The sequence below is a fragment of the Microtus ochrogaster genome, chromosome 18 (genome assembly GCF_000317375.1).
Source record: "Microtus ochrogaster isolate Prairie Vole_2 chromosome 18, MicOch1.0, whole genome shotgun sequence".
Classification (NCBI taxonomy): Eukaryota; Metazoa; Chordata; class Mammalia; order Rodentia; family Cricetidae; genus Microtus; species Microtus ochrogaster.
This window is the reverse complement of record NC_022020.1, coordinates 27,698,999-27,718,897: the sequence shown is the minus strand read 5'-3', so window position 1 is coordinate 27,718,897 and position 19,899 is coordinate 27,698,999. Positions and strand designations below refer to the sequence as shown.

General features: G+C 45.0%; 1 protein-coding gene across 4 annotated transcripts in view; it reads right to left on the bottom strand.

Annotated features, from left to right (window-relative positions):
* Positions 1–19,899, bottom strand: part of Arhgap26 (Rho GTPase activating protein 26) — a 397,026-nt gene that overhangs the window by 71,280 nt on the left and 305,847 nt on the right. For all 4 annotated transcript variants that reach the window (XM_026783646.1, XM_005356026.3, XM_026783647.1 and 1 more), the window contains exons 19-20: positions 18,893–19,031; positions 7,590–7,740 (exon numbers count right to left, since the gene is read on the bottom strand). In XM_026783646.1, the coding sequence (XP_026639447.1) occupies positions 7,590–7,740; positions 18,893–19,031 (290 nt within the window). The remainder of the gene's footprint in view (positions 1–7,589; positions 7,741–18,892; positions 19,032–19,899) is intronic.

Genomic DNA, 19,899 nt, shown 5'->3' with positions numbered 1-19,899 from the left:
GCCAGCTAATAACCAAACATATTAATCCAGGTTCAACTGGGCAGGAAGCCCTACTCTAAGCAAGGGAAACCCAATGGGGCTTCCGATTAGTGAGTGAGATCTTGGGTAGGAAAATGGAAAAGGCAGGTAGGAGGAAAGACAACATGGGGAAAAGACAGAAGACCATACCAATAATATTCTCTACTCACATCAAGACAATGTGACCAACTACTCAAGGAGCTGCAGCCTGTATAGCCCTGGGAGCCCAAGGAAGCAGAACAAAGTTTCAGATATGTCCCATACAGCAGGGAGTAAGTTGGAGTCACAGGAAAAGGCTACGCTGTGTGTAAATGAATCCCGCAAGTTTGCAGGCAGAAGTCTGGGGAGACCTTCCCTGCCTACAGGTGAGTGAGTGGCCGAATCTTCAATCTGACAGCAAGACTTTTCTCTACAGAAGGCCTCTCTCCATCATCTACAATCCAAAATGTGGCTAATAGCGACACTTTGAGAAAAGCCCACTGTACATTCTGGTGTAACTATCTTGACATACAACAACACTGAGGATAAAATTCTCTTTAAAAATGCCATTGATGAACACCCGTCTAATGCATATATTTGTCTTGTGAATCATTTGGTCTCAACTAATAACAGCTATGCATATTCTCATCAGGTAGCCCATGGGATTTGAGGGTTTCTAGGTTTTTCCAGAATATGAGTGCCTACCCAAGGAGGTCTTGGGTGAAGGTGGCTCAGTCCCTCCCTGCAGGATTAGATTCTAAACAGGGAGTTGGGGGAGAGTGAGCAAAACAGTTGGGGGAGGTAGTATTTTCCCCCAAAGCTAAAGTGTCTGTCAGGACTGAGGGAACAGAGAGAATAGGCTGTGTGTGCAGAGGGAGAGCAGGCTCCAGAGTAGTATCAACAACAGTGGTGTTCACAGTGGGGGCGTGTTGAGAGTGAGGTCCAGGCCAACTTTCTACAGGGACAAAAATCACCTCACTTAGTGGATGCAGAAACTCAGGGAGGGACAAAGTCATTTTCCTCTTGTCCTTCAAATGTGTCTCCTTACTGTCTCTGAGTTTTCTTCACAGAACTCATTTATTCTTTTCCTGTCTCTGTAAGAATATGCACTCCGCAGAAGCAGAAACCACCTGCTTCCTGTTTTATTTCAGGGAAGGGGTGAGCTGGCATTGAGCCCAGGGCCTGCACCCTGCTGCTCTTTCTGCCCCTTCTTTACATTCCCTGCCCCTGTGCTTCTAAATGACTCAAAACATATGCACACAGTAGGTATTCAAGTGGTGCTGGCTGCATGCACTTGGCCAAATGCATAAAATCTAAGTAAAGGTATCCAGAGATATCTCTGAGTAAGGTTCAAATCTCATTAGAGAGCAACTGAACCAAATTCAGAAAAGCCTGGAGTGCTTCAGAGAAAGCACTCCAGAATCAGGGTGCATGTATCCTCTCCAGAGCCTGCTGGCCCACAGCTTGCTGGTCCTGGCACAGGGGGTCAGCTGCCTTCGGCAGAAACTACAAGCATTTAGCATGCACACATCTTTTAGGTCAATGGCAATAATCAGGAAAGGCATATGTGCACATGTGCTAAGATCAAAAGATGAGAAAATTCATCTTATTTGTGAGGTTACTGCCCAGCGAGATACTTTTGGGGGGTAAGGACCACTTACACAGCCAGAGTTCTTAAGTCGGCCTCTGCCATTGGTGCAACTGGCTCCCATCCTTCAGGCTTCTATCAGTCTTAATATTCTCCTTCCATCCCACCAGTGTGAAGAAAGCAAATGCCTAGGAGTTTCTAAGTTGGCAGCATTAATATGGCATGTAATGTCCATAGTGGGGCATCCTCTTACTTTTTATTTAGCATTTGTTTACGTCCTTAAAATATCACTATTTTTTTTTGGGGGGGGTGTTTCGAGACAGGGTTTCTCTGTAGCATCGAAGCCTGTCCTGGAACTAGCTCTTGTAGATCAGGCTGGCCTCAAACTTAGAGAGATTCGCCTACCTTTGCCTCCTGAGTGCTGGGATTAAAAGTGTGTGCTCGTGGCTTAAAATATCACTAGTTTCTTACAGGCACTGGGTGGATACTAACTCTCTTGATCACTGTGGAAGGAGGCTTTAGGAGGTATCTTTAAGCACCTACTGGATATCCTCCATTCTTGGAGATGTACTGGTCCCATTTCTCCTGTAGCCCCCAGGATTTGGGGTGGGTATGTTTATAGATATGGGCTGGTATTTTTGGCGAATCTACGTTGGTGCCAGAATGAAAACCTAAGGTTTCCTACTTTCCATTTCAACGGCTGAGTCATTCTTGCTGTTGACCTCAATCATTAGCCCCAGCTTTTATTTTGCTTTTTGATTTCTTAGAATCTCATTATGAGACACTTTCTTTCTTTAAGCGATTCTAAAATCTGAGATGTTAGTCTCCACACAGCACTCTGCTACAAGCTTATTTGTCTTACCTAGGTGGCTCGGTTCCACACAACACTCTGAGGCCATAAAACGACAGGGCTTGCGTTAGTTAACTTTGCTGTTTACTAAACCTCCCTTAAATGTAATGGTTTAAAAGAACCACGTCACGCGACTCATCGCAGACCCATGAGCAGATTTGCTGTTGATCATGCCTAGACTAATTCATGTGGCTGTATTCAGATGACTGGTGGCCAGGGGTTAGGGTTGGCTCAGACACTGGCCTTCTTTCTGTGATAGGCTATCATGCTCAGGGCTGGACCCACGACTGTACATGATCACTGGGTTCCAGAAGCGTGATGTAGGAAGCTGCAAGGCATTTAGGTCAGGGCTTGGAAGTCACTCTCTGTCAATTCTACCACATCCTGTGGGCCCCCGACCAAGGGTGAAGGACAGCCAGATTCTGGACACTTAGCTTTTAAGGATGGCGGCAAAGATCCTAACCCTCATTTACTCTATCAAAGGCCTACAGGTGGAGGAATGGGGTGTGGAGCAGGGCAGTTCTGAGGCTGTAGAGGCTGGAAGCCACCTCCTGTCAGGTTCAACATGGGTTCCATGCAGTCAGTCATCTTCCTTTCAAAAAGAAACGGAAAATCTGTACTTTCAAATACTACATGTTAATAGGTTTATAATTTAGAGAATCTGGGACTTATAGAAAGACCACAAGTGTCCATGTGCCTTCCCCTCTCCCTTACTCCCTAAGTTTCTCCGGGTATTACTATCTTGGTGTAGGATGCTGTTCTGATGGATGAAGCAACACTGATTCAGTATTATTATGCCCTCTAGTTTGTTTGGATCCACTCTTTGTGTCCTATAGGGTTTACTGATTTTGACAAACACAGGGTATCTTGTATCCACCACTAAGGTGATATGTCAAGTAGTTTCAATGTCCTGAAAATGTCTTGACCCTACATCTTTACCCTCTCATCCATCTCCCTGCACCCTTGGCAACCACTAATCTTTCGTAGAGACTCCAGAATTTTTCATTTTTCAGTAAGCCATGTAGCTGGTATCACACTGTTGAAGTCTTTCCAGACTAGTTTCTTCAGTTCAACAATATGCATTTAAGGCTCCTCAGTGGCTTTACAGGTCATGAGATTGTATTTTTTTTAAATGTTTATCTATTTATTTAGTGTGCTTTTGCATGGACATGCAGGTAAGAGCAACCTTCTGGAGTCAGTTTCCCTGCTTCTACTCTGTGGGTTCCTAGGTTTGAACTTACATCATCAGATCTGAGAGTAAGTACCTTCACCCATGGAGCCATTCTCAGGCTCCAGTTTACGTCATTTTATTGGTGAATGGTGACAGTTCATGGTGCAGAGACACTACACAGTTTATCCACTGACATCTACTGACAGATATCCTCATTGCTTCCAAGCTTTGACAATTATGAATAAAACTGCTTAAGAATCCCTGTGGATGTTTATGTCTACAAATTTTCCACTAACTTGGTGAAACAAAAGAAGCCTGACTTTGGTCAAATGGTAAGGTATATTAACTTTGTAAGGCACACAAGTGTTCTTCCCAAGTAACTGTGCTACTCTGTGTTCACACCAGCAACGAGTAGAAGCTGCTACCATTGCCATCTTCACCAGCATCCTTTGTTCTGGGATACTGGCTGTGTTGATGCCTGCATGGTATCTTTTCTTTGGTTTTTATCTCCTTGTGACAGATGATGAAAACATTTTTTTTCATTTGCTTATTTGCTATCTGAACATTTACCACTGGTGAGGTATCTGTTCAGATTTCTTGCCCACATTTTAACTGTGTTTGATGTTTACTTATCCTTGAGTTTTATGAGATCTTTGTGAGTCTTGGATACTGGTCCTTTATAAGATATGTGTTTTGCAAATATTTCTTTTTCCTAGTCTGTAATTTATTTCTTTGTGTTCTTAGCTTTATTTTTTGTAAGTTTTAGTTTAAAGGGAGTTATAACAATGTTTTCTTTCACAAATCGCGCCCTTGACACCCTAATGGAAAAGCCACCACCACAGTCGAGGCCATCCAGGTTCTAAGTTGTGTGGTTTAACATTTTATATTCAGAACTGCAGTCCACTTGTAGCTAATGTTGGTGGAAGGAGAAGATTTGTGTCTAGATTGTTTTGTCTTCATTGTCCATTTCCAGAATGAAGTCTGGGCTTTTGTTTAAAGTGTCTTGGTTCCAAATGTTGGCTAAGTGCCTCCGCCAACCCTGTAACTCCCCCGCCAGCACACCTGTTGGTAGGCTGTGTTAATCTATGTTGGATTATGTGGAATTGCTTGTCCCATCTACTGAGAGCTTCCCTAGCACCTGCGTGGCTCACACTGGCTCTACTGCATGTTTCTCACTACTTTCATCCGACGCATATTCCATTAACACTGATGCTGAACACACTGATGAGCTGCGAGTCCCATTCAGGGTCTGCCCTGGGCCACTGTCTATCCTTCTTAGCCGAGTGTTAATTCAGGAAGAGAAAGAACTCTGCTCTTCTGGTTTACCCTAAGCAGTTTGACTGAAATCTAGACACGAAATAGGCTTTAACAAGATCTGCTGACATTTGCAGACCAGCTAGACTCTGGTGCTGCCCTGTGGTCCTCAGGAAAAGCCTGGCTATTGTAGGAAGCCAGGTGAGGAATTACCCAAAATTGTTACACAGCAGCCTTGTCCTAGCATGGGTAGCAACTCTGACTTTGATGTTCAATTTAGTTTTATGTTTACACACAAACCACAAAGCCTCAATGTCCTAAGAGAACTAGATGCATCATCAGAGAATCAATGGATCATGAGTAATAAACATGTTTCTTTCATTATGATTTCTACACGATCATGTTGATCAACCAGTGTGCAATGAAAAACGGGGGGAAGGATGAGAGGACTAAAAAGAACAGGTACTTCCCCCTACTGACTTGATCCTCACATTATACCTAATTAATAGGCAAAGAGGATGATAATCTCCCAGCCCCACTCTGGCCCCATTTTTGTATTCATCTACATCAAATATTTCTAAACATCTCAAAAGGAACAAAGATGGGTTGGGACCCAGCTCGAACACCATAGCACGGTGGTGTGCTGACAGACAGCTCAGAGCCAAATGGCTCCAGGAAAGCAGTGACATCCACCTGTCAGGACTGCTAAATTTCTATCTGTGGTCCATTCAGGCAGATTCCAGGCAGGAAAAACCGCAAAGGCAGGAGTCAAGAGCATGCTTTGGGCTTAGGAAACGGCCCATGAACCTGCTGCAGGGTTTCCAGGGACTATGGCATGGCCTTCACACAGGGATGAGCAAAGGCAGGTGCCATGAGCAGTTCTGGTGCATCTGTCATCCCTGATCTCCAGATCCACAACAATCAGGCAGGAACTCACTTGGTCTGGGGCAGCAGTCTTGTAGGGAATAGAGCCAGAGTCCTAGTCCAGTCTCTTACAAAGACAAACAGGTACAATTATCCCTGATGTCACCCTCCATTTCTTGGGAAAGTAATTCAAACCAGGCAGGGAAGCCTTAGATTCATAAAGCAGGCTAAATAATCCCAATAAACAATGAAAGCTGAAATCATATACAGATACCCTTAAAAGTATCCCAAGGCCCCTCTTCCAGGTTCAGCTTAAAAGACATATCCCTTTTGCATTTAGCTGCTAAACAATCTCTTGGTACAAACTGTACTCACTGATGACTCAGGGGGCCAAGTTACCAGCTGCTAAAAGCACAGATTAAAGACCACTGGTTGGTTTAGGCTGGTAAAATCAGGAGTATTAAGCAACCTGGGATAGAAATTCAACTTTGCTCACGCTGTGCAAGGAATAGCTGTAACATTTGCTGGGTTCACTAATTTAAACAAAAAGATGAGAGGAGCAAAGAAGGGGTAGGTTAGGAGGTGTAAAAGGGGATGGGAGTATGGAGTGGGGAGAGGGTCTGAATGGCTAGGGAAGCAGGTGCATAAGAGCTTGAGGAAGCACACGGCAAGGCCAGAAGACTCCAAAGGCAAGTTCAGCTATGAAGAACCAGAAGAGACTCTGTCCACAAGCTGGAGAAACACAACTACTCTACACTCTAGAGGCACTGGTCCACTTCTTGGCGAACAAACGCGTATGCACCAGATAGCAGGCCAGTAATTAAAGTTCCCGAAGGCTATGATTTACCTCTGCCAACAACCAAGGGGAGCCCGACCTTGCTTAGTTCTAGATTTCACCTCAGCCTCTCATTCCATTTCCTTTATAAACTCTTCATAAACCAGTTTTGGAGTTGTTTTTCTCTTTATGAATTTGATATCCCTTAGTTTGCCCTAATACAAATATTGGGCCCATTTTGCAGATGACAAATATCTAAACTGGAGGGGGACCTGAGAATGCTATCACACAAGAGCATGCAGAGGGACAGTGAAAAGGTGCTTCTGCCCTGTATTTTCCTGAAGTTGGTGTCTCCCAAACAGAAACAACTGTCTGCAGATAGTCTAGGGCTGAGCCTCAATCTGTTTTCACTGGAGAAAAGCAAAGTCAACTGATTCCCAACACTTGTACAGCTGGTGGCCGAGTGTCCAGCTGCTCTGGTCAGAGCGCGCATTCTTTCTGCAAAGACCCTAGCTGACACGATTTATGGGGTGGTCTAAGAAGCATGCTGAGCCATGTGGGTTGGAGTCATAAGAGAGAACTTTCTGGCCCTAGTTTAATCGTTTCTGGGAGGATTAGACAACTGGCCTCTATTCTTTATCTTGGCTACGAGTGCTCACAGCCCCAAATGGAGTGAAAAATGAAATGGATCTCTTCCTTTTACAGTCTTCAGCGAGAGGTCATGATTATACTACAGTTTGATAATGGAAGGCATGAAGGGTCACTTCACACTGACTGTTCTGTATGGAAGCAGACACAGAAGTAGCATTGAACATTTCCCAGTAACCAGCACAGGCAACAGCCATCCCCAAAGCCATCTCAGCAGGACAGTGCATCACAGAGCAAGGCTAAGAAGCAGTGCGTTATGACTCTTCTTTCTGGTGATGATGCCAAAGAAAAATCTGCAACAAATGCACCAAGTTCCAAGTTCAGGGAGAAGGGTGGAATCATGGTCATGAACAATGACCCAAAGTCAGGTTGCACCGGAGACATTCTGACAGAATGGGTGATTCGGGGCCAGTGGGAAGCAGACAGGGTCTACCATACTTACAGTGAACTGGGCCGAGTAGGTTTGACCACATCCAGGTTTGGGTCACTGGAGTTCATATTCGGCTGCAGGCTGTTGCTAGAATTAGGAATGCTGTTTGCACTTGAGGAGACTGATTCCAAACTGGAGTTGATTATGCTGTTCCTTTGCTCCTCTGGAGAGAAGAAACGACAAAAAGGCCCATATGAGCGCTAACAGACTAGGGAGACACTGCACCCACACATACAAGAACTTACAAATAAGGAGACTAAATTGGAATATCTGAAGCTTTGAAAATGTACAGAGGAGCCAGGCACAGTAGCACATACTTGAATCCTTAATATTCAGAAGGTAGAGGCAGGAGGATTAATTAGTTCATCAGGCTATTCGAGTAAGACTGCCTCAAAAGCAAACAAGTCAACCAAACAATAAAAACAGGACATGGGAAAGAACAAGGTTTAAGAGTGGCAGTGGGGGTGGGGTAGTGAGGTAGCTCCATGAGCAAAAGCACTTGCCATCCAGTTCCAGTCCTGGGAAAGCACATGGTGGAGGGATAGAATACGCTGTGCAAGCATCCACAGACACCCACAGACATAATCTCCCTTCCTTCTTCTCCTTCTCCCTACCCTCTTCCAAATAAATACAAAACAAAACAAAGAAAGAGTGGGAAAGGAAAGATGAAATGGGGAACAGGTCACATGAATTTTAAAGCAAAGTCCTTCCTCATGTTGAAGGGATGCACCCTCCACACACACACCTTTAGTGTGAGCCAGGTTCTTTCCTTCAAACAGCCGTATCATATGACTTCACCTAACTTCTGCCTTCTTTTGATTCACAGAGGGTAAGGACAGCCACATTTTCGTTAAAACCTCTGCCTCTAACACTGCCCTAACTGCTTAGGTCAAGTCATACCTCCAAACATACAGCATGTCACCACAGACTATCAATTTACCCACTGACTTCCTTAGAACTCAGCTGGACTAGCTAGGTAGCCACACTCTAGAAACATCTGTCAGCCTCTGGAGTCACCGACTGAGACAGGTGCAAGCAGTTTTGTGTGTACTGGGAATGGAAACTGGGTTCTCTATGAGAGTAGCCAGTGCTCGCAACCTCTGAGCTATTGCTGTAGCCTCTGACCTCAGAGTCCAAATGAATCAATGAAATGGGAAGAATGAGAACTGCCCTGTACAGCTCGTGAGCTGTCATAAGGATCAAGTGGGATCATATGCTGGAATGTGTTTTATAAACACTGGAATACTGCTCAAAGAGAGAAACTTTCTGTTTCTTCTCATCTAAAAAATTTGGAAGCGGGAACTAAAAGACCTTGGGGATGATGCAGCTGAATGGCATGGGTACCACGGGTGGTGCACGTCTGCCCCTTCCCTCATTCTGACTCACTGGACAGAGCAACTGGTGCTGCTGGCCATTATTCCATTTGTCATGAAATAAACGGTTAACTCTTCTGGAGCCTTTGTATGTGAAGACATGCTGTATCTCAGAGAGACAGATTGCAATCACTGACGCGCTCATTTAGAGATGAACTATTTAGATGAACTCAATTCTCTTTGGGGCAATAAAGGAATGACAGCATTAAAAACACTTCTCTTTGGGGGCTGGAGAGGAAGGGAAGGGAAAGAGGGGAGAGAGGCAGACTGCCCAGGGCCAGCGAGTCAGGCTTACGGAGAAGGGATAAGGCCTGTTACCCCAAACACCACAGAAGAGAAGGCTGAAAACTTCGAGGTGCAAGTTTTTCTGATATGCTGATAGTCTTGACTGAGGAAAAGCAAGAGGTGGAGAGGAATATAAAGATTATTCCAAAGAAAGGGTCGGGGAACAAAATCAAAAGCAAACTGCATGTTTTAATGCTTACAGCAAACTACACCAAGACAAACTCTAAAGCATTTGGAATAAATTAAGAAATAAAAGGAAAATGACTCAGTAATGTCACGTAGGACGGGAGGCCCCTCCCCCTATGGGCAGATGAATACTTGCTCAGAAGCAAGAAGAGAAAAGCAGAAGGCGAGATGACTTCCTCCAATGAAAAATAGCCACACCCTCACAGAAGGGAGCTAAGCATCTGAGTCCCAGGATGACAGGCCAGCTCTGGCAGCCCCATCAGAAGCTAGGATGGAAGCATCTAGTTGCTGGAGGAAAAAAGATTATATGCTAGGGCACTTCCAACGAGAACAGCAACAGCTATGAGTCAAGCCAATGGGATCACAGAGGACCATGTGAATGACAGAGAGAGAAAGAATGCAGCTCTCAGGGGTGTTCAGAGCTGGCCGGGCCCCCGACAAGGCTGGCCTTCCTCAAACTTGCTGTCAGTGAATGCCTCTTTGTAGATCAGTCACCGAAAGCAAGAGCACAGGAATGAGGAAATGGAGGAATAAATTGCCAGTTACAAACAGGCGTCAGGAATGTGCTGGATGCTTTTATGAAAATATATTTTAAAGCACTTGGCAGCAGATATAGACTTATTCCTTAATGATATAAACGACCCAAGGGCAAGCATAGGCTACCTGGCCACCCAATGTCTATTGAAATGACCGCAGAGGTTCCTATACTTTCCTGTGAAAGAGCCCATGCCTTCTGCACACCAAAGTCCCACGAATGGTCACACATTAAATCCCAAGTAGAAGAGAATAATATGCAATCAAAAGTTCTTCCGCTGGAACAGAGAGAGGTAGTTGTGTGGGACAGAATTTTGCAGGTGCTTCAGGCAGGGACCTTGAAACCAAAGCACTCGTGACTGTGGGCAGCCTTTATGTTTTCTGTCCAAAGCACTGGTGACTGTGGGCAGCCTTTATGTTTTCTGTACACATCAAGAGCGGAAAACACAAGTGTGCAACCAAATCACGGCAACTAAAAAGGGAAAGCCGCAGAGTAATTTTGGTGATGTTGTACTTGTTCTGGAGGTTGCCATGGAAACATGGAGGCTAAGCTCCAGCACTTTTCATATTTACTAAGTGGCTCCAACTCACTCTAATGGCAGCCCCATCCAGCACAGGAGACGGGATCTGTTTATCACAGAGCCCACAGGCAAAGACTCAGATACCCAGAGCCAAGCCAAACGCACAGGCATTGGCAGGCTTGAACTTGTCTGGCCCTCTGAACACACAAAACTGAAGGGTAAACACGAAACAAAGTCCTACGCCACTTTAAGGGATATTTCCCACTCTGCAGAAGTCTGTCAAAATTTGGGCTAATATGTCATTTTTCCAAAACACAAAACCACAGGTTGAAGAGAAGGACTCACGATTCCTCACAGGACAAATCTCTCCACCCCACTTCCCCTTTCCAAGCTCAGACATGAAATGAGGAAAGGGAGTTGCCAGATGGAAGCTATGCAGAAGCCCTGAGTTCTACACAGGGAACAGAGGCACAAGCACAGCCCCAGAGGCGTTCTTGTGTGATAGCTGGGAGAGAGGTGCACTCTCCTCTGCTTGTCAGAGTTTTGCAATGAAGTCTGCGATGCATCATCCTGACAAGATAGGATGATAATGGCATGGCAGCTTAATGAATTCTGCAATAAAAATGACGAGCGCACAGCAGTTTCTGAATTTGCCATCTCTGGGAAACACCCAAGTACATGGGAAGCTTGGACTCAGACTTTGGGACTGAGTGGTGATTCTTTTTCACACCATAGCTTTCAGGCCTGACAGCAGAGCAGACCAAGCCAGAGGAAAAGCCAAGGTGGTCTGATCTCATGCTGACTCTGTCTCAGTCCCTGCGATAAAAGTGACCATACAAATGGTTTGTACAATACGTATAGGCTTATAAAAACATCAGCTTGAGCAAGGAGTGATGGCGTAAACAAGGGCCTGATGAGTGAGAAAGAAGCAGGGCCGGTGTATGGCTTGATCATTTGCGCAGCACCTGATACTGTGACTTTCGCCAGCTTGCTGCAGGGAATGGCTTCCAGTCTGGTCCACTGTGGACTGGCTGGCTGGTGCACTCTCTTTCTGTAGTGCTCATAATAACATTTCTCTTTGCAAAGGAAGGAAATGACGATAGAAGTAGATTTATGAAGGAGCGGAGAAGGCACCGTGGCTGGCCGAGAGTGGAGACTGACTTACAGGGAAGAAGCGTCGAAGCACAGGAGAAGCCTGCTCCTGAGGCTAACCCCATACTGAAGGCTGCAGAGCTTCCACTTAATGGCTGTGCTGGGAACTGAATGATTAGAAGGAAACTCCCCACCATGGCCAGCTTTGCTGTCTACCCTGCAGTACACAGCAAGTGAAAAACTATAACTTATTTTTATACCATGAATCATTAGAGATTGGCTTGGGATAGTAAATAGATGATATAATTAGGGAACGTTGTTTGCAATAAAAAATTCAATACATAGTAAATATGCATCCTCTCCAATTTAGAAAATATAGAAAAGCATATACATGTACTGATATCCATTATGGGCTATGTTGTAGCTATATCCATTTTTGCATGTAAATATTCAATTATTGTGTTGCATATGGGCAGAGACAGATGGACAGACAGACACACACACAGTATTAGCTGCTGTCTTTTAGCAGAGAGATCACACCACGTCTAGTGCTATAGTGTCCGTTTTGTCCTTGCAATGGTACTGCACAGATGTAAGTCTATAACATCCTCTGCTCCATCCACTTGACGACCTATCTAACTTCCCCTTGTGTCTTGTTTGTCTTCTACGCTTCAGTTTTAAAGGTGACATCAACTGTTTGGTTTTTAGCCACACACAGTAACCACACATAATTAAACAAAGAGCTACATTACACCTTCTGGAGCCTCTGTGACAAGAATCCGTGTGGACAAACACGTCATCTGCCAAAGCAAACATGTGTGTCCAGAGCACTCCAGATCTCCAAAGGCAACCTGAGAACTGGCATATGCTGCAGCTCTGACTGCTCAGAGAAAGACATTACATAAGCCTCTCAACTGTGTGAATGCCCAGTCATTTTCACAAGGAAGGCACATATGAGAAGTATATAAGCTAAAATGTTAGACTCTCACTGAGCCTGTCTGGGAGAAAGTCCAGGATGCATTAGCCGAGCGAAAAGAATTAATCAGAGAGATAATCCCAGCAGCTAGTTAACATGATCCATATGAAACAATGCCCAAGAATCCATTCCTGTCCATAATCCACCCCTACCAACCCTGAGCAGCGTGCGCCAAGGTTTCTGATGTGTTTGTACTTGAGCATTAAGGGAGCTGTTTCTGGAAGCAGGGCAGCTATATGTCCATGTCTGTCCCTGGAGGCCTCTCCTTTGGAATCTGCAGGGCCACAGGGGGACTACATTCCTATTCAAGGGTAAGGGGACACTATAGCCTGGTGGTAATTATCATAATCACAGACAACAGTTACTAGGTGTTTACTCTGTCCTAGGCCTCCTGTCAAGAACTTTACAGGGACTGGCTCATTAAAATGGTAATTACCCCCCAGGACAGCTATTATTAGTGATCAGCTTTACAGATGAGAAAATGAAAGTATAGCGAGGAAGAGTAATACCTTCCAGGTGTCAGGACTACCCGGTCGGACTGCAGGGCCTCATTTCACAGCCAGGTGCCAGCCCACTCTACACCCTGACAGAGAGCCCTAGGGTGGCCTGGTGATGACAAAGCAACTTAGTGGAGCGACCAGGACCTAGGGTCTCCCGCCTCTGACAGCCCTGGAGAAATGGACCATCCACATGTTGTTATTAACCTCCCTACAGTTTAACATACACCAAAGTCTAAGAACCATTGTTCCAAGAAGCTCATTTCAACATTTTTGTGTAAATACTACAAATATTGGGGACAAGATCACTGTTTGCTGTCAATCTGCAGCCTCTTGGAGGAAACCACAAAGGTGTTAGCTCTTGCTGCAGGCTGCAGGCTCTCTCCAGGCCCCTGGCCCTACTTTCCATAGCAGGCCTAAGTACAGTTTGGTGTTAGTGCCCTTCACTCAGAGATAGCAGTTCCGTTTCTGCTGGGAGGTGATCTGTATGGAAACCCGGGGGTTAAACAGTAATCTCCCTTGCTACCATCAGTCTGGTAGCACAGTTGAAACCCTTCCTTCCATCTGCTCAGAGGTGATCACCAATGAGAGCGCCTTGGCCCAGTAAGCTTAAACCATCACTGAATGCACAGTGCTTTTAGCAGCACTGCGGCTGGGTCTGCAGGGGAGGCTGCCACCTGGCTATAGATTGTCAGTTTGCATATTAAAGAACTTGTTCAATATGGCTCAGATGGCCCCACAGTATCCCTGGAAGCTGGGACAGATGGCTTTTGCTGCTTCTGTATCTCAGCTTAGCAAGGTTTTCACTTCTACGGCTCAAAACCTGATGAAGGTCCTTCTGTAAAAATAAAATGGCATAGGGAAGAGAGGACATCTGGGTGACAAACTTGCTCTCTGCTTAGTCTCATCTCAGGTTAACTGCCTATGATTGGCTGCTGAGTGTTACCTCATAGGCTTATCAGTTTAGAGGTATGAGAAGGAATAATGATGGGCTTAGCATGACTGCTGGCACATTACTTGAGCTATCATTGTTGCTAAATGAGGCTCAAATAGAGTTTGGTCTCAGGGGTTCTTTATTAAATACATACGTTCATTCTTCCATACTAGTTACCTAGCCTAATGCAATTTAACTTTCAGATTCATGAGAAGAACAGCAGATACTTGGTCTTCCAGATTATGCTCCTATAGTCTTCCCTAATCAAGTCATGTCTCCCAGGATCTATCCCACAGATGGAACTAGAAATCTGGGTCATGAGTGGTTCACGGTAGAGCTTTGAGGGATGGTGGCTGGGTAGAAATTTCCTACTTTGTTGCACGTAACCCTGAGTGCATCCTCGAGTATAAATCTTATTTCCCCCATCTGAAAGGTTAAAATTATGACATTATACACAGGGACCAGCATGGAAAAAAACAACCTTAATAAGTTACATATTCCTATACAGCAAGCATAGAGAAAGAGAGGATGGAATTTTATAGCGGAACTCTTGTCTACATTCAACATGAGGAAACTGTCTTTCCACAGCTTCACTACAACTTACAGCTCTGCTTAGGCAGTTTTGTATCACAGACCTCTTTCTAGTCTTTTCCCAGATTGGAACCCTCATTTCCTTCAGTATCTTTCTCAAAATTCCCCCTTTCACAAGACACTCCTTGACCAGCTACAGACAACTCTGCTTGCTAGTCCCTCCCCTTGCCACTGTACCATCCAGTGGGCGTCTGAAGATCTGCATGTCTTGCTATAATGGCTTCTAAATCTCATCACTCCCTTTGCTCTTTTCCAGAGTTCTCGAGTGACAGCTATGTCCATGTCATCCCTAGTCCATCCCTAGTCCTACTTCTACCTCATCATGCCTAAGCCTTCAGACTGACTGCTCCGCCAAGGTCAGAGCAGGAGAAACTCTGGCTCCTCATCCTGCAAAGAGGCTGCTGTCATCATAAATACAGCCTCTGTTTAGGAAAAATGGAAGCCAAAAGTCATGTGCAGGGGCCTGGACGAATTGGTCCACTCATGCAGAAGGAAAAACTCCTCCTGGAAAATAAAATGTATGTCTATGAGCTCCATCTAGCTCACAAGACACTTCCATCAGACACTTCCGTGACTCAGAAGTGAGGGTGCTAAGAATTATGAACTCTCAATGTGACTTTCAACTGTCCTCTCAAAAGGAGGCCAATGACAACACATGACAACACAGGGGCGTAAACACTGGCACAGATTTACCCCTAAGAGAAAGGAATGGGCCTCAACTTCTGTGGAGCAGTACCCCTGAAGAGGAGTGGATGGTCTACGGAAAATAACTGGAACCTCAGAAGGAGTTTCCTGAGCTTTCCTGCTAGGAATCTCATGGCAGACAGCAAAGGGACAGCCCAACGCAATGCTGTCACACTGCAGGTACTGCAGAGAAGAGACAGGAGCAAACGAGGCTCAACAGAGATCAGAAAGACAGACAGGAGAGGAAATGAGCCTCCAAAAAGCAGAATTTGGTGGGTGTGAAGACAGAGGAGAAGTGTGCACACCTCTATATCCATGTTTACCATACCCAAGCTTTCAAACAGCCTCTGTTCTGTGGGAGACGGGACAGTTCAAGGTCAACAATTACCATTATTGTTAGAAAAGCAGTGAGTGTCCACTGCTAATGGCTCAGCTCAATTCTAGCCAAGTGAATAAACTAAAAAAAAAGGCTGGACTTGGTCAAAACAGAGAGCCAGGTGTGTGGACATTCCACAGGTGGCCCACAGGCAATTCTGAGATGGAATGTGGAAGAATGTCTTTAACTTAGTAGCTAGGAATTTATTTTATACATAGTACAGAAAAATGTAATGAGCACATCAAATTTGTGTTTTCAGACTTTTGATATGCAAGAACTATGCAAAGAAATGAGTTGCCTTAAGGTCAATATAAAATGTGTTAAATGAGCCATACTCACAAATAACGTGGTTGTGGCTGAAACAGTAAAAGGAGGTTGTATAAATGATTACAATTTGGGAGGCACTGAGCTGGGTATGTGAAAAGGTTTTATTTGAAGGATGCCAGTCTGTGGAAATATGCAATTTGCTTCCACAGATTGCTCATTTACCCTATAACTGTACTTTCACTCCAAAGGGTGCCTTGAGAAAGCTTCCTGCATTTGTCCATAAACTGAACGAGAAGAGGGCTGAAGTGTGTGAAAAGATTACAGTGCACTGTCACCTATTGGTGACAGCAACATCCCATTTCCTGGCCCAATCCCCCTTGCACCACCCAGCCCCTAGCCTCTACTAGGTGCTTCCTACACCAGCCTGGGCACTATTTCAATTTTGAAGAAGAAAATAGATGCTCAAAATGCGCTTACTTTGATTATAAAATGCACACAGTTTTATATTAACATACATTGTCCAAACAAATGCACACAAAAGCATAGATATACACACACGTGCAAATTTTTCTATTGAAATGTCTCTTGCAGAAGCTAGACCCTATGATAAAATTCAAGCAGGCAGAGACTGCAGTCCTGTTTCCTATCACTGGAAGGAAGCTGTATTGCTTCATCGTCTGCACCCAGGACACGGCAGCTTGTTCTGCTGCTTAGACAGGTCTATTTTCACAGGTCCTTAACTGTCGGCCTCTGCCTCCTGTGACAAATGCTAATCTTGTCTAATTGATTTTCTTCTCATCTCCTTCTTCTCCCCGAATGCTGTAAGTGTGCTTCAGGATGAGGTCCAAGGCTGCTGCTGCTCTAGGCTGACCACAAGCCCAGCACTACCCAAAGCCTGGGGAAATGACCGAAACAGTCTGCCCTGTCCCCGTCTGCACTGTACACTGTTTAGCAGGAAACCTTAGGTGACCGGGTGCTCCTGGAAATCTGAGAAGCACGTTACCCTGTAGCCTGATGCCTCATTCCCTCAGCAGATGGGGATGAGGTCAGCCCTGTTCCAAGTGTTCCCTGGTACACACAGAGGAGCCCAAGTTCTGAGCGGACTATGGGGAGAACGACCCCCACCAGATGTTTAAGAAGAACATGGGCTACTGTTAGAAGGGAAGCCAATGCTAGGGCACAGTCCAACATGTCTGTGTCCTAGGAACTCTTCTAGGAACCAATATGAAGGATACGACCTGAGTAGAGAAGAACCGATTTAAATATAAGGATGGTAAATATAATGAAAGTTTTACGTATGAACGCAAAGTGTTTGCTGCAACCCAAATGGTGCTAACTCCCAAGGTGTGATCTTACTGTGAGAATTCAAAGCGTCTTTCAATGCAGCAAGGTTTTGAGGGCAGAAAAGGTTTGAGTTTATGAATTATGGTAAAGAAGGTCTTTACTTTGCTATATAAAAGGGCATCAAAAGGAAAACAACACAAATGCAGTTATGAATCCTTTCCTCCCTAAGGTAAAGTAGATCCCTCCCATTTCTGTGCCTTTGCTGGAGTTCATGCAGATCTGTCTTTGTCGTCGTCATGGTTGTCGTCATCATCATCATCCCAAGTATATACGATGTCCTAGAACATCGAACACACTTTAATTTTCACAGCAGCCCTAAGCTGTGCGGAAGAGCTTGAGGCCTCTATTCCTACACTGCAACAAGACTCCTGTTACAGAAACTCAAGTGTAGCTCTACATTTCAGAGCCAGTCCCTGACCTTAAAAAAGATCCTGGAAAACCACTGTCCCTAATGTCAAGAATAGCAAGTGGAGGTCCTGAAATGTTAAGATATCAAAAGTCACCCACAGTCTTCCATGAAGGCAGAATTTCCACTGGGACAAGTCAGAGCTTTTTGCCAGGACACTGTTTGACTTCTCTTTATATACATTTCTCCATGAAACTAGTTGCAAACACTGAACTGATTTTCTCACCAAGTTTGATTCGTTACAGATAAGGTCTCATTTTCATATCCCTAGACCATGAAGGCACCATGTAAATGTCCGCTGCATGTTGGAACCAGTCTTGGTGTCTGTGTGTAGCAGCTTTATGCCAGATGCTGTAATGCATTAATTTTGTTAATCCTGAGGTCTTCCCTCTGGGGTGAGCACTATTGTGCCTGCTTTACAGATAAGCAAACTGAGGATAAAAGAGGTAAAAGTTTGGTCGTGCGGTGAAGCTGGCATAAGAACCAATACTGGCTGACCTCCAGTAGGTCATGAGGCCTTTATTCCTATAACATAAGCAGATTGACGGAGGAACTGTTTATTTTTTGTGCTGAGGCAAGCTCGTGCTATGTAGCTTTGGCTAGCCTGGAACCTGCTATGCAGACTGGGCTAGCCTCAGACTTGCAGGAATTCCCCCCTCCCATCCCCCGTTGCATCTGCCCTCTGCCTCCTGACTGCTAGGACACAAAAGTTGAAATATGACTGCATACTTTAGGGCCTTGATCACTGAAAGAACTCTGAAGTCCTGAGATGAAAAGGTTTGGACATTTATGGTGAGAGTTCTCTTCCACTTGGAATAGAGAGGAATTATTCTCTAATTCAGGAACTAATTTCACATATTTTAAAGTGCCAACACAGAGAAGAGTTTAAGAGTAAGCAGAAAGCTCTGTTTCCTACAGGCACAGCCTACTTGAACATGTGACTCCCTCCAGTAATAGTTCCAAACTGAGTCAGGGGAAGGAACTGCTTCTGTGAGACCTGCCAACGAAGGAGGGACCTTGGGCGATGCCAGAGTCCAGCTCTTGCTGTGCAGTAGAGAGAGCAGGCTCAGCTTCTTGGCCAGAGACCTGTGCCCTTCTTTCTCAGCAGTGGAATCAGACAAGACACAACAAGACACAGAGTCTTCTGGATACCGAAGGCCAGAAGCACACAGCAAGGATGTCCACAGCAAGCATGGAGGCAGTAGGGATGTCTCCACATACCACCCTGCCCTGGGCAGCAGAGACTCACGTTTTTCTGTGGACGGCACAGCATGGAAGAGCGTCAGGGGTCTCTCGCTACAGGATGGGGGCTTGGAGTCGCTGCTTTTCTTCCTGGAGAGGTGTAGCTGGGCGTTGGTGAGGGGCACATCAGGCACAGTGTTGAATATCTGCATAGCAGGGTGACAAAAAGGTTATACGTTTCTGTGAGCTAGGAAGAAAGCACAGGCCTGAATCATGACCAGGAGCTTGGTGGTGAGTTAGAATCAGCAAGTAAGGATGAGAAAGATCTCCAGCAATTGGAGGCCTCCACTGAGACACTTCTAGGAACCAGTATGGAGTACTTTCTCCAAGAACTGATGCCAGAGCTCACTTCCCCTTTCAGTCCCTTCCACCATAGTCTTTATGGATCTCCTCTGAGCTAAGCAAGGGGGATGGAAAACAACAGAGATCATCTAAACCACTGTCCGCTAACAGGGAAGGTTTTTACTGCCTTTATCCAGAGCCAATTAATCCAGTGCCCTTCCTTCCTTCATTTGCTCTCCTCCCCAGTTATTTACAACTGCTTCACTATTTTATCTCAGACCATAAAAATATATTTAAATAATGTTTGCAACCTGACACAGAACAGGAAACATGTTTCCTCCTCATCTGCCATCCTCAGTGGAAACCGCCTTCCCCTTTCAGCAGCTCTGTGTTATCTGTGAAGGTGTGCTTTAACTCATTTCAAAGAACAGAGGCAGCTGACCCTGATAACACACACACGCACGCACACACGCACGCACACACGCATCTATGCATATACGAATTTAGAAAATGTAGAAAAGTCTGAAAAACCCTCACAGTTATATTATTTACAGATTATAACTTTTAGGAGTTAGGTTTTGTGACTTTAAAAGGTTTTAAAAATCATGTAGTTATTCTTTAAGAATGTGTGTAGTTGTTACTTTTCTAACTGCTGTGACAAATTCCAGGCAAGAAGCAACTTATAGAAGTTTGGCTTATGATTTAGAGGTACAGTCTATCCTAGTGTGGGTG